A 15479-nucleotide genomic window follows, 5' to 3' on the forward strand; every position below is an offset into this window, starting at 1 on the left:
ATCACAAAAAGAGCAACCAGAAGAAAGATGAAGTGGCTACAGTAATATCAAATGAAAAGATGTTAAAAAAACATTGCTAGAGATATGTAGCAATCAGTGTAGAACTCTGAGACCTTGGTCTTGTTTTCAGTAAACATCCCACTCCATGTCCTCAAATCCTCTAATGTGTCTTTAGTCTGATAAATTATCAGCACTCAGATCAAGGAAAGGGCAGTGATTAGCTTCTGTTCCAAATGCCTGGGAAAAACAACCAGTGATCATTAATCTTAAGCGCATATATCTGGTAAAATGTCTGCTAAGTCACTTCAGTCATGTCCAACTCTGTGCGACCCCATAGACTGCAGCCCACCAGGCTCCTCCATCCCTGGGATTCTCCAGGCAAGAACACTGGAGTGGGTTGCTATTTCCATCTCCAATGCATGAAAGTGAAAAGTGAAAGGGAGGGAAGTTGCTCAGTTGTGTCCGACTCTTAGCGACTCCATGGACTGCCACTTACCAGGCTCCTCCATCCATGGGATTTCCCAGGCAAGAGTACTGGAGTGGGGTGCCATGCTCCTTTATTCAGGCAAGCAGGGGCGACAGTTGGCCTAAGGACCAGGCTGGCTAGGGGGTGTTAGAAAGGGTGAGGACTTAATCCATGGATCGAGGGAAGCCATAAAGATGTTAAGTATCTTGACTTTTACATTGATTGGGTAGACATCCATGATTTAAGGAAGGATATAAAAACTGCTATAAGTCCCACCTTGGAGGCAGGGGGACTCTTTACCCCCAATCAGGGTCTATGCTGAGAGCTTTATACTTTCCTCCTCTTTAATAAATCCTATTTGCTTGCTACCTTGAGTGTTTACTCATGGATTCCATTCTTTGGCTCCATGGACAAGAACTCAGATTCCCATCTCACTGAGAAGGGACAGGTATTAGCTGTGAAAAGACAGTCTGAAGGGACAGGTATAAGGAGCTCCACAACTAGGAGTGTCTTCAGAACAATCCCAGGACATTACAGAAGCAAAGCATCATTGTTCACTGGCGGGCAAGGGGACAGAGTCACCATTTCAAATCCTCCCCCAACCCACCAGCATCTGCAGGCAGTGAGAGGAGTCCTTTTCTGAGCAGGGAGGGCTATCAGGTCAGGGTCTCCTCTGCCCTCTGGAGCTCTGGTTGCCTGAGCACCAATCATCCCAAAGCCTCCTTGGGAATCAGCACTGGGTGCCTCTCTCTGGGACAAGAGTCTGCCAGTGCTGGTGGGGACTGAGTGCTAAAGTGTGGGGTTGGGAGAACTGATTCAGGGAGAGGAACACAGTTGACTGTGTGGATACAGCAAAGGGAACAGGAGGGAAAGGATGCACAGCCATGAATGCTCCTAGACAAGGCATAGTGTGCCTGGAAACTGAGGCACCACTGTTGAGATACATGTATGGGGGCTAGGTCACCATCACCTCCACACGCCAGAAACTGCCTCTACATGCACTGTTCAGTTCAGTTCAGTTGCTCGGTCATTTCCGACTCTTTGTGACCCCATTGACTGCAGCATACCAGGCCTCCCTGTCCATCACCAACTCCAGATCTTACTCAAACTCATGTCCATCGAGTCACTGATGCCATCCAATCATCTCATCGTCTGTCATCCCCTTCTCCTCCCACCTTCAATCTTTCCCAGCATCAGAGTTTTTTCAAATGAGTCATCTCTTCTCATCAGATGGCCAAAGTATTGGAATTTCAGCTGCAGCATCAGTCCTTCCAATGAATATTCAGGACTGATTTCCTTTAAGATAGATTGTTTGGGTCTCCTTGCAGACCAAGAGACTATCAAGAGTCTTCTCCAACACCACAATTCAAAAGTATCAATTTTTAAGCACTCAGTTTTCTTTATAGTCCAATTCTCACATCCACATGTGAATATTGGAAGAAACCATAGCTTTGACTAGACAGACTTTTGTTGGCAAAGTAATGTCTCTGCTTTTTAATATGCTGTCCAAGTTGGTCATAGTTTATCTTCCAAGGAGTAAGCATCTTTTAATGTCATGGCTGCAGTCACCATCTGCAGTGATTTTGGAGCCCAAGAAAATAAAGTCTGTCACTGTTTCCATTGTTTCCCCATCTACTTGCTATGAAGCGATGGGGCCAGACAGCATGATCATAGTTCTTTGAATGTTGATCTTTAAGCCAACTTTTTCACTCTCCTCTTTCACTTTCATCAGGAGACTCTTTAGTTCTTCTTCACTTTCTGCCATAAGGGTGGTGTCCTCTGCATATCTGAGGTTATTGATATTTCTCCCAGCAATCTTGATCCCAGCTTGTGCTTCAATCCAGCCTGGCATTTTGAATGACATACTCTGCATATAAGTTAAATAAGCAGGGTGACTACATATAGCCTTGATATACTCCTTTCCCAATTTGGAAAGAATCAGTTGTTCCATGTCTGGTTCTAACTGTTGCTTCTTGACCTGCATACAGATTTCTCAGAAGGCAGGTAAGGTGGCCTGGTATTCCCATCTCTTGAAGAACTTTCCTCAGTTTGTTGTTATCCACGCAGTCAAAGGCTTTGGCATAGTCAATGAAGCAAAAATAGATGTTTTTCTGGAACTCTCTTGCTTTTTCAATGATCCAACGGATGTTGGCAATTTGATCTCTGATTCCTTTGCCTTTTCTAAATCCAGCACTGTGGAGCTAGCTTATATAAAACTGCCTGTTGGTCCCTGCTACTGCAAGCAACTATTGCACACCACAATCAGTGAGTAAGTGTGCCCCAAGAAGCCACTACTGATGCTGAGCAGGGCCCTGTGGGATGCCTGGCATGGAGGCCTTTTTGTCCCTCATTTCCTATAGACAAGACTTCAGCCTCCATGATCTCTCAGTTCCAAAGGTCAGAACAGTTGCTAACCAAAGGAGGAAGAGCAATGAAACCTGAGGCAAGATTAATGGACCAGAAAGGCTCATCAAAATTAGGAGACTGGACCATCTAAGACCTTGCACACACCTTAATTGTGTTGAAGAAAGAATACAAGACTGTTATTGCATTTATCCTTATCACAAACTCCTACCTGACTATATAACCTTTCCCTACTCACCAAGATTTGCAAGATGGCAGTGCAAAAGGACATGCACTCATCTCCTGTGAGAACTACAAAATTACAACTCACTGCTGAACAACAGTCAACAGGAGAATGTTGGATCCCACCAAAAGATACCCCACATCCAAGGGCAAAGGAGAAGCCCCAGCAAGATGGTAGGAGGGGCAATCACATTTAGAATCAAACCCCATACCAGCCAGAAATGCTTGGAGGGCTCAAATAAAACCTTGTGCACAGCAGGAGACCCCACAGAGAGCCAGTCCTGCCTTTGCATGTTTGAGTGTCTCCTGTGGAGGTACAGGCCTGGCAGGGGCTCTGGGTGCAGGAGACCTGGTTATGGCATAAGCCCTCTTGCAAGAGGTTGCCATCAACCCCACCATAGAGCCACCAGAACTTACACAGGACTGGAGAAGCAGACTCTTGGAGGCCACAAACAAAACCTTTTGTGCAACAGGACCCAGGAGAAAGGAGAAGTGACCCCACAAGAGACTGACCCACACTTGCACGTGATTGTCCAGGAGTCTCTAGTGGAGGCATGGATCAGTGGTGGCCTGCTGCATGGCCAGGGGCACTGAGTGCAGTGCGTGCACTGGACCTTTTGAAGGAGCTCAACATTATCTTCATTACCTCCACATTAGTTTGGCCTCAAGTCAAATAACAGGGAGGGAACACAGCCCCACTCATCAACAGAAAATTGGATTAAAGATGGCCCTGCCCATCACACAAGACCCAGTTCCCCCCGTCCCCTACCAGTCAGTCTCTACCATCAGGAAGCTTCCATAAACCTCTTATCCTTATCCATCAGAGAGCAAACAGAATGAAAACCACAATCACAGAAAACTAAACAAACTGATGACATGGACCACTATCTTGTCTAACTCAATGAAAGTATGAGCCATGCCATGTAGGGCCACCCAAGACAGATGAGTCATGATGGAGAGTTTTGATAAAAAATGGTCCACTGGGGAAGGGAATGACAAACTACTTCAGTATTCTTGCCTTGAGAACCCCATGAACAGTATGAAAAGGCAAAAATATAGGACACTGAAAAATGAACTCCCCAGGTCAGTAGGTGCCCAGTATGCTACTGGAATAAAGTGGAGAAAACAACTCCAGAAAGAATGAAGAGATGGAGCCAAAGCAAAAACACCTACTTGGGGATGTGACTGGTGATTTAAGTAATGTCTGGTGCTGTAAAGAACGATATTGCTTAGGAACATGGAATGTTAAGCCCATGAATCAAGGTAAATTGGTCAAACGGGAGATGGCAACAGTGAACATCAACATATTAGGAATCAGTGAACTAAAATAGACTGAAATGGGTGAATTTAACTCAGATGACTATTATATCTACTACTGTGGGCAAGAATCCATTTGAAAAAATGGAGTAGCCACCATAGTCAACAAAAGAGCCCAAAATGCAGTACTTGGATGCAGTCTCAAAATGACAGAATGATCTCTGTTTGTTTCCAATGCAAAGCATTCAATATCACAGTAATCCAAGTCTATGCCCCAACCAGTAATGCTGAAGAAGTTGAAGTTGGATGTTTCTATGATGACCTACAAGATTTTCTAGAACAAACACACAAAAAAGATGTCCTTTTCATTATAGGGGACTGGAATGCAAAAGTAGGAAGTCAAGAGATACCTGCATTAACAGGCAAATTTGGCCTTGGAATACAGAATGAAGCAGGGCAAAGGCTAACAGAGTTTTGCCATGAGAATGCACTGGTCATAGCAAATACCCTCTTCCAACAACACAAGAGAAGACTCTACACATGGACATCACCAGATGGTCACTACTGAAATCAGATTGATTATATTCTTTGTAGCCAAAGATGGAGAAGCTCTATAGAATCAGCAAAACAAGACTGGGAGCTGACTGTGGCTCAGAGCATGTCAAATTCAGACTTAAATTGAAGAAAGAAGGGAAAACCACCAGATCATTCAGGTATGACCTAAATCAAATCCCTAACAATTATACTGTGGAAGTGAGGAATAGATTCAAGGGATTAGAGATTCTTCTCAAGTGTAGATTGAACATCCTCTAGCATGACTATCTTTTAAAAGTGGACAAAACCAGCTGTTAGTGAAGATATAGAGAAATTAGAATCTTCATATGTTGCTTTTGGAAATATAAAACATGAATCCACTTGAAAAACCAGCTTAGCAGTTCTTTAAATCATTGTATTAATAGACAGAATTACCAGAGGACTTAGCATTTCTACTTCTATGTATATATTCAAGAGAAATGAAAAATGTGTCCACCCAAAAACTTGTACACAAATGTTGATGGCAACATTGTTCATAATAGGCAAAAGTGGAAACAAACCAAATTTCCCTCAATTCATATTTGAATTGGCTAAACAAAATGTTGTGTATCTATATAATGGAATATTATTCAGCTTTAAAAAGGACTGAAGTATCTACACATGCTACAACATGAATTAACTGAAAATATTATGCCCAATGGAAGAAGCCAGATACAAAAGAGCATGTATTGTATGATTTCATTATTGGGAAATGTCCAGAATAGGCAAATCTATGGTGACAATAAGTAGATTTTAGTGGTTTGCCAGTGGCTAAAGGGAGGGGGGAATCTGGAATGACACTAAAGCATATGGGGTTTCTTTGGAGAGTGTGATGAAAATGTTTTGGAATTAGTAATGATGGTACATAACCACATGAATATACTAAAAACTACTAAGTTGTACACTTTAAAATAGTGAGTTTTATGGTATGTGTATTATATCTCTATCATAAACATTTTTCTTATAGGCCATCATTTAAAAGTCTATAAATGATGGAGAGGATATGGAGGAAAAGGAACCCTCCTATGCTATTGGTTGTAATGTAACCTGGTACAGCCACTATGGAGAACAGCATGGAGGTTCCTTAAAAAGCTAAAAATAGAGTTGGCATATGATCCAACAACCCCATTCCTGGGCATAAACCCAGGGAAAAATCTAATTTGAAAAAACACATGCCTCCCTATGTTCACAGCAGCACTATTTACAATAGCCAAAGACACAGAAGCAACCTAAATGTCCATCAACAAATGAATGAAAAGAAGAATGAAATAATACTGTTTGCAGCAACACGATGAACTTAGAAATTATCATGTTAAGTGAAGTAAGCCAGACAGAGAAAGACAAGTGTCATATATCACTTATAAGTAGAATTAAAAAAAATGATACAAGTGAATTTATTTACAAAACAGAAATAGACTTAGAAACAGAAAAGAAACATGGTTACCAAAGAACATAGTGGGAGTTAGGGGAGAGATAAATTAGGAGTTTGGAATTAATATATGAAACCCTATATAAAATAGATCAACAACAAGGGCCTACAGTATAGTACAAGGAACTATAATCAATAACTTATAATAACCTCTAATGAAAAAGAACCTGCAAAAGAATATATAGAATATATATATATACACATACATATATATATTCTGAATTGCTCACAGTTGAAACTAATACAACATTATAAGTTAACTACACTTCACTAAAATGGTAAAAACATTATTTGAAAGTGTATAAATGATTTACCAGGTAAATATAAAGCAAAATAAAGCAAATATACATATAATAATATCAGAAAACATTGTAGGACAAAATGTTAATTATACTAGATTAGCAGAAATTTCCTTACACATTGATAAATAGTCAGTTTACCAGAAATATATAGCAATTCTAAATTTGTAGCTATTTACAAAGCTTCAAAATTGACATAGTTACAAGGAGACATTAACAAATTTTTCATATCAATAAGCAGACAAAATCCTGGGAGAATACTAATTGAAGTATATAGTATTCTTAATCGAATTGTAAAGTGTATATTTTTTTCAAGTGCTCATGGAATTTTTACCAAAAATTACCATATGTTGGTCCATAAAGCAAATCTCAATAGACATAAAAAAATAGAAATCATACAGTTTGCTCTTGAAGAAGGATGGAATCAGACAGGAAATGGTAAGGGCACTGATCTAGCAAAACAGAAGCTGGCCCAAGGGTTTGGCACCAATTTCTAGATGACTCCTTCTGTGTCAGGCATTAACTCTTCAGTTGCTAGGTGATAATCTATAGGTCTTAGCAGTCCTGAGAAAGGGACTGAGGTGGCCAGGGCAACTGAGTGATATAGAAACTAAGAAAGCCCTGAGCAGTGTCTATTTACCAAACAGTCTGGAAATACTTTAAAAATTCATATGTCCATACAACTGTGCATCTGTGGAATACCAATCTGTTTCGTATGACAATTATAGCATCAGATGCTTACTTTCAAAAGGAAGAAAGTCTAAAAATTAATAAGCTGTGCATCCAACCCCAGAAGTTAAAAAAGAAAAACAGAGTAAGTCCAAAAAAAGTAGAAAAAAAGAATAATGATGAGGAAAATGGCTAAATAAAAAGCCAGAGACATATCAGAAAGAATCAGAAGGCCAAAAGTTGATTATTTTTAAAAATTTGTAAAAGTGACAAACTTATGGCACTATTGATCAAGAATAATAAAAAAAGAAGGTACAAATAAACAAGGATAAGAGGATATAATTGCAAATGAAATAGAGATTTAAAAAATATGGATATAAGTTTATGCAAATAAATTTGAAAAGTGATGTGAAATAGAATAATTCCTAAAAAAAAAAAAAAACCCATAATTTAACAAAGCTGACAAGAAGGAATAGCAAACTGGAATGATTATGTAACTATGCAAAAGATTATATCAATTATTTTTTTTTCTTACAAAGAAAACACTGGTCTGATGTTTTTACCTGGAAGTTGTGCCAAATATTTAAAGAACAAATAGTTCCTTGGATAACCTCTGTCAGAAAATAGAATGAAAGGAAATAGTTAGAGAGTGGCTTGCCTGCTTGCCAGCTTAATCCAATAGCCCCTTAGAAGGAATAAAAGTGGCTTGGTGGGTGAGGGTGGGATGTAATTTTCAGTCTCATCTGGGCTCCTTGATCTCCAGATGAGTGATTGAAACTGCTGATGGAGAGGAAAAGGAAGAACAGAAGGCTAGGTTTTTTTTTTTCCCCTCTCTCCCTCCATCCATACCCTCCATTCTACATAGTATATTTAACATCCTACATCTTCCTGGATCTTCCTCTCACTAGCTGTGAGCCTGGACCTCTTCTAGCATTAGCATAGTGGAAGCTTGGTCAGCTGGTCCTTAAGATGTCTGGGTCCCACAGTCCATAGCTGTCTTATCTCCACCCACCTTATGGCTCCTCAGGCCAAAATTCTTGGGCTGTAAACACCTTGATTTGCAAACTGTCCCCTGTTATCTATGGGAAATGGTATAATCTACTTAAAAAATATATTTACAGGTTTTGTTTGCTTTCCCCCTTTCTTAATTTTTAAAAGTGGACATTACACCAGTAGTCTTTCCCTGGGTGTCTTCTCCCTCAAATTCCTAGAGCAGCAAATGTGTCCATATGTGCCATGAAGGTAATGCAGGAGACAGGACACCAGCCTTTTCCAACCCAGTTAAACCCAGTTTCTCAAGGAGGAGCAAACCTGACCAATGATATGGAACTATTGTGTACCCAGCACCTGTCCTCTAAGAAACAATGCCAAGAATTTTATTTCACCCAAGAGCTATCAGACAGCACAAATTTCCAGACATTTCACTGAGGTCACCAAAATAAAACATTTAGGCAAGCACTGATGTAGAACAGTCAGATTTCAAACAATAAGTATTCCAAATAAGCTCCAGATAAAAGAAAAAATTCTTAGTCAAAAATCCCTCTGATTAAGATGGTCTTTATGTAACCATCATTCTTTCTCTGTATTCACCTCTCTCTTTCTGTTTTTCTTTCTCTCCTTCTTTCTCTGTTTTTGACATTAGCATCTTGTTACCCTGCAGCTATTTCATCCTGCTGCTCATCTATTCCAACTTTCAGGTTGGGGTGGGGATGGACAGGGGGCCATGTCCTTTGATCTTCTACACCCATTCTACCACCACCACCTTGAAGCCCACAGAAGCAAACACCACTTACAGCCCCTCCTCCGTTGCAGCCTGCTGTTGCCGTTGTTGTGTGGAATCCAGATCTTCTGCAATCTGGTTTGGGTGAGCTCTCCCATCTCTTGAGACATCTTAGGCGTCACAGCTAACGACACCACTATCCACAAGGTACCCGGCCTTACTTTGTCTTATTAGCTCTATCTTCTTTTGCTGTGGCCACAGCAGGTGGTGGACAGAGTTGGGACAGGGAGGTGTGCTGGGATTCTGAGCCCTTTTGCAGCCTGTCTCCAGCCTCTCTCTTGTCTCCTAGTCCTTGCCTTCCTCTGCTCTTGTATGTACCATTGAGGGCTTGGGTGCAGAGGAGAGGTTGGGCAGAGGTCAGCAGAGGCCTCTGAACTCCAAGGGCTGTGTACATAGGAGATAAGTTGGAGCCCAGCAAGGAAGGCAGCCAGCAAGACAGCCCAGGTCTGGCCAGTCACTTCCCTCCAATGAAGACAGGACTAGTAGAGTATGCAAATGAAAGACTGAAGATCATGTGCTTATGTCCTGTGTGGGGTGGGGAGGCAAAGGTGATGGAGTCAGAATCTCAGCAGCTTTCATAGCTTTGCAGTAAAAAAACAGGCCCAAGCAGAATGTCAAGCTCCAGCCCATCCACATCAGAAATACAAGATTCCTGAATACAAACACACAAATACAATGTCCCTACTGAAAAAAATGTTTTGAGATAGCAATCATTGTCCCGAACTGGAAGTGGAAGGTTTACTGCCTCAATGCCCTCCCAAAGGCACTACAAACCTTTTCTTCCCCTGAATGCAGCTACCTTTCCTACTGAGGGTCCTGCTTTCCTAAAATGTGAAAGTGTGCTTCCTGGGACCCTCTCAGAGAGATGGACACTGTTTGATCATCTTTATGCTCTCTCCAGCCAAGGCTAAATAAATCAGAGTAAACCTGACACCTTGGGAAGAGATGTGCGCGCAGCCATTGCTAGGGAAAGTGACAGTATGATTGCCAACTGTCATCAGGTCCTCTAGGCAGAAAGGAATTGTGATCTGACCCAGAACTTGACTAAAGTTCTTCATGTCAAGCCATGAGGATGGAGGCCTGGGGGGAGGCTGCAGCAAGCAGACTATGGGGAATAGGAAGCAATGGCCTCAAAGTAGGACAAATCCATAGACCAGAGCCATCCTACTCAGAATTATCTTCTTTACCCTCCCCCTGATTGTTTTGAAACTTTTATGTGTAAAACTCATCTAACAGCATAGCTTACTTGGAAGATGTTCAAGTGTGCTCTTACTTCATTCTTTTGCAACCTTCCCACCCCTTGATAAACCTCCAGTGATTGGCTACATGGAAGCTCAGTTTCTTCCTCTGAGCTGGGCAACACTGGGCTAGTCTCTTGGGGATATAAATCTCCAATTCCTGAGTTCCAGTGCTCTCAGCTCCACTTTGCCTTTTAAGAAGTTCCCTTAAATACATTCTCAGCACCCCAGTCTACCTAAGGGTTAGAGTCCCTCCAGTTTTTGTGTATAGATCATACCAAACTTTCAATACATTTCAGATCCTTCCCTTCTAAATGAATCTCTTGAGGCAGTGGATCACAGTGGTTAAAAGCATTGGGCTCTGGAGCCATGCTACCTGGGTGGAATCCCACGTCTTCCCCCTTGCTAGGAGACGCTGGGCAGAACACAACTTTGCAGTGCCCTGGTGAAACACTTTGTGTTTTCATCTCATAAGTGTATTTTAGTGTAGTTGAAGATTCGGTATGTTAACACATATAAAGTAATCTGGGAAATGTTCAATATATATTATGTAACACAGTGATTCCCCCTGTGAAGTAAAAAATCAATCACCTCTTTGGCTAATCTACAATTTCTAATGTGATGGTGAGAATTCAGGGAACAGCAAAAGAAACTTACAAAATTATGACAAAGGGTTAACATTTGTAATAAAGAACTCATGCCAATCAATTAGAAAGATGAATTCGTTTTTATTTTTTTGGTTTTATGATACAGAAGACCCCTAGAAATCATTTCATTCAACTCTCTCAGGTAAGAAAATAAAGGCCTGAAAAGGGAAGTATTTTCTTAAGGTCCTATAGCAAATTAAATCTCCAAGTCAAGAATAAAACACTGGGGATCTAAGTTCTCCAGTCCAGGGTTTTTCATTGGTTTAACTGATAAAAATAGCTTGATTTAAGAATGTGGTCCTCCAGATTAGCTCATAACATTTATAGCCCTAGACCTAGACTTTGGAAGAGATACAATTCTCTTAATTCTAATAAGTCTCCTAACTGTATCACTCTGCTAATGCTAATAATCTTAATAATAATGCTTTACAAGTATGTTTTCCAAGGCCCACAGAGAAACATATTCTTTTTCATAGTTGCTCCTTCCAAACATTCTCACTAGCCTCACAGGGAAACTGAGGTCTCAGGAGGGGAAGTGGCTCGTCTGATGTAATCAATCTAGTCATATGAACCCCTTTACTATGTTTACAATTTTGTCCTCATGACTCTGCATGAAAGATAATTTTAGCAGCAGGAAATCTGAGATAGGAGCTTAGCTGACTTTTGACAAGGTCTGAAAGGCAAACTTGGGGTCCAGGCTTGAAAATCCACATTAAAATTGCCTGGAACTAGCTCTGTGTGTGTGTTTGTGTGTGTATGTATGTGTCTGTCTGTGTGTTTAACCACTGTTATCCATTGTGATCCCCAGAAGTAGGAAAACTCAACAAGCTTTATGGAAAGGCCTTAGCCCTGACTCTTCTCAATCAAACCTACTTCTACAGTCATTTATCTCTTTAGACTCCCATAGCTTAATTGTTACCAGCTGACTCACTGGGCCCCCAAACTCACTGTGTACTTTTTTGCCTCTGTGTGTTTGCTTAGCCTGGAATGCCTTCCCTTCCTTTCCATTCTCAGTGAAATATGACTCAATTTTCTAGGCTGGGCTCAATTCTCACCTCCTCTGAGAAGCCTTGGTTTTGGTTCTCACATTGCTTATATGCTTCTGTTTATCTGAGCAAGTATCAACCTGTGTTTTACCAGTCTACTTTCCTACTAGATTCTGAGCTCCTTAAGGATAGGTACTGGATCTCAGTTATCTGTGATCTGTTTCCAGATGTCCAGCTCAGGCCTTGGAACAGAGGATACTTGCTTAATCTACATCTCTCTGCCTGGATGAGATGAACATGTGTACAAATAATCCCCATTCAACAAGACAAATTTTGTAAAAAGGGAGTATTCAGGGAACTGGAAGTGAGGGAAATAACCTGGTCTGAAGGTAGAAGCAAAATGGCTGTCTGAGGAGGCCTTCAAAATAGCTGTGAAAAGAAGGGAAGTGAAAAGCAAAGGAGAAAAGGAAAGATATACCCTTTTGAATGCAGAGTGCCAAAGAATAGCAAGGAGAGATAAGAAAGCCTTCCTCAGCGATCAATGCAAAGAAATAAAGGAAAACAATAGAATGGGAAAGACTACAGATCTCTTCAAAAAAATTAGAGATACCAAGGGAACATTTCATGCAAAGATGGCCTCAATAAAGGACAGAAGTGGTATGGATCTAACAGAAGATATTAAGAAGAGGTGGCAAGAATACACAGAAGAACTATACAAAAAAGATCTTCATGAGCCAGATAATCACCATGGTGTGATCACTCACCTAGAGCCAGACATCCTGGAATGTGAAGTCAAGCGGGCCTTAGAAAGCATCACTACGAACAAAGCTAGTGGACGTGATGGAATTCCAGTGGAGCTATTTCAAATCCTGAAAGATGATGTTGTGAAAGTGCTGCACTCAATATGCAAAAAAATTTGGAAAACTCAGCAGTGTCCACAGGACTGGAAAAGGTCAGTTTTCATTCCAATTCCAAAGAAAGGTAATGCCAAAGAATGCTCAAACTACCACACAATTCCACTCATCTCACATGCTAGTAAAGTAATGCTCAAAATTCTCCAAGCCAAGCTTCAGCAATACGTGAACCATGAACATCCAGATGTTCAAGTTGGTTTTAGAAAAGGCAGAGGAACCAGAGGTCAAATTGCCAACATCCCCTGGATCATTGAAAAAGCAAGAGAGTTCCAGAAAAACATCTATTTCTGCTTTATTTCCTATGCCAAAGCCTTTGACTGTGTGGATCACAATAAACTGGGGAAAATTCTGAAAGTGATGGGAATACCAGACCACCTGACCTGACTCTTGAGAAACCTGTATGCAAGTCAGGAAGCAACAGTTAGAACTGGACATGGAACAACAGACTGGTTCCAAATAGGAAAAGGAGTATGTCAAGGCTGTATATTGTCACCCTGCTTATTTAATTTATATGCAGAATACATCATGAGAAACACCTGGCCGGAAGAAGCACAAGGTGCAATCAAGATTGCCAGGAGAAATATCAATAACCTCAGATATGTGCAGATGACACCACCCTTATGGCAGAAAGTGAAGAGGAACTAAAAAGCCTCTTGATGAAAGTGAAAGAGGAGAGTGAAAAAGTTGGCTTAAAGCTCAACATTCAGAAAAAGAAGATCATGGCATTTGGTCCCATCACTTCATGGCAAATAGATGGAAACAGTGACTGACTTTATTTTTCTGGGCTCCAAAATCACTGCAGATGGTGACTGCAGCCATGAAATTAAAAGACGCTTACCTCTTGGAAGGAAAGTTATGACCAACCTAGACAGCATATTAAAAAGCAGAGACATTACTTTGCCAACAAAGGTCCATCTAGTCAAGGTTATGATTTTTCCAGTGGTCATGTATGGACGTGAGCATTGAACTATAAAAAAAGCTGAGCGCTGAAGAATTGATCCTTTTGAACTGTGGTGTTGGAGAAGACTTTTGAGAGTCCCCTGAATTGCAAGGAGATCCACCCAGTCCGTCCTAAAGGAGATCAGTCCTTGATGTTCATTGGAAGGACTGATGCTGAAGCTGAAACTCCAATACTTTAGCCATCTGATGCAAAGAGCTGACTCATTTGAAAAGACCCTGATGCTGGGAGGGATTGGGGGCAGGAGGAGAAGGGGATGACAGAGGATGAGATGGCATCACCGACTCATTGGACATGGGTTTGGGTGGACTCTCGGAGTTGGTGATGGACAGAGAGGCCTGCCATGCTGCAGTTCATGGGGTCGCAAAGAGTTGGACATGACTGAGCATTGAACTGAACTGAAGGTAGAAGGTGGTAGGAGGATCTAGAGAGTTTCTCAACTCTGAATGGGGCAAAACAAAAAGAACTAAAGAATGAAGTCCCTTCACTCCCCCAAATGATCCAAATAACTGGTTATGGAAAAAGAAAGTTTCACTCAGTATCAGAAACTCACTTACCCTAACTCAAGACTAAGAGTTGAACCACAAATTCTATTTTGGGATTAACTGTATGGAGGAAAGCATAAAGTGTGACTTCCTGAGGCATGCAGATTCTGATCATCCTCCCAAAGTATGGAATTCATGGAAGAATTTCATTAAAAGCAATATCAAGACAGTACTGATGGGTATCAAAATCACAAATAGAGTCTCTTTATTGGTAATTCTTGGAGTGTATGGATGTTAATGCATTCGTGTTAGAGTAAGGAGGGGAGATTGTATGCTTATAGATCAGATGTCTATATGTGTATATTAGGCCTTTTGTGGCAGCAGCCTAGCCACTTCCTTCTTAGCCACTTCCCTGACCTACTATCCCCTCACTACTTTCAGCGCCATGCCTGGAGCCCAAGGTTTGCACTCCACAGACCACAGTCACTCAGGGAGAAGAGAGTTGTGGGTGGTATTGCCTGTGGAGGCTGCAGAAAAGGTAAGATCACTAACACAGAGCACAGAAATCCTGAAATATTTCCAAAGAGCTTTGGTTCTTCTCATCCTACTCTTCTTCACCTTGTTACAGCCCTCTGAGGGAAATGGGATAGGGACTTTAATTTCCATTTTAGTGAGGAGGCTACTGAAGCCCAAAGAAGCTAAAAGCTTGTTCAAAGTGCCACAGCAAACCAGTCCTATTTTATACACCAGTTGGCAGTTAAGAAATATAATATCTATCGTCCAGTTTTTTTCAAAACTGGACTAGACCAAGTGAGAGAGACTTCTAAAAGTGCTAAGGAACTGCCCTTTGGGCCAGTGTTCCCCAAAGACAGGTCAGAATGGATGATAGATAATGAGATGTAGAAATTATATTAATTCCAAACTTCCCATACACTTTAGTGAAAAATTCAAGTGACTGCCTACACTAAGAAAAATTTCCAGAGAGCCTAAAGAATGGATTTATATTTGTATTAACTCCCATCTATTTTTCTTCTGTCTCACCTACCTGTTCTCCTAGAGGTTTTTTCTTCCATCACTAATTATCCGACACACGACTCTTGCATTTAGACCCCAAAGCAGGTCCAGAGGGTGGCATCAAACAGGGAGTCTGGAAGTGCTTGTTGGTTCTCTGGGAAGGCTGGGAAGTTCCCTT

The 15479-nt window shown here is 41.1% G+C and overlaps 1 protein-coding gene across 6 annotated transcripts in view; it reads right to left on the reverse strand.

The window, feature by feature from the left end:
* Positions 1-15479, reverse strand: part of PFKFB1 (6-phosphofructo-2-kinase/fructose-2,6-biphosphatase 1) — a 136023-nt gene extending 120544 nt beyond the window's left edge. For 3 of the 6 annotated variants that reach the window (XM_027963337.2, XM_015104880.3, XM_060407821.1), the window contains exon 1: positions 15333-15479. In XM_027963337.2, the coding sequence (XP_027819138.1) occupies positions 15333-15360 (28 nt within the window). In that variant the 5' untranslated portion in view covers positions 15361-15479. Of the gene's footprint in view, positions 1-9072; positions 9376-15332 lie in introns of those variants that run through there. The other 3 variants (XM_042242105.1, XM_012106622.4, XM_042242104.1) reach the window with 1 other exon arrangement.

The sequence above is a fragment of the Ovis aries genome, chromosome X (genome assembly GCF_016772045.2).
Source record: "Ovis aries strain OAR_USU_Benz2616 breed Rambouillet chromosome X, ARS-UI_Ramb_v3.0, whole genome shotgun sequence".
Lineage (NCBI taxonomy): Eukaryota > Metazoa > Chordata > Mammalia > Artiodactyla > Bovidae > Ovis > Ovis aries.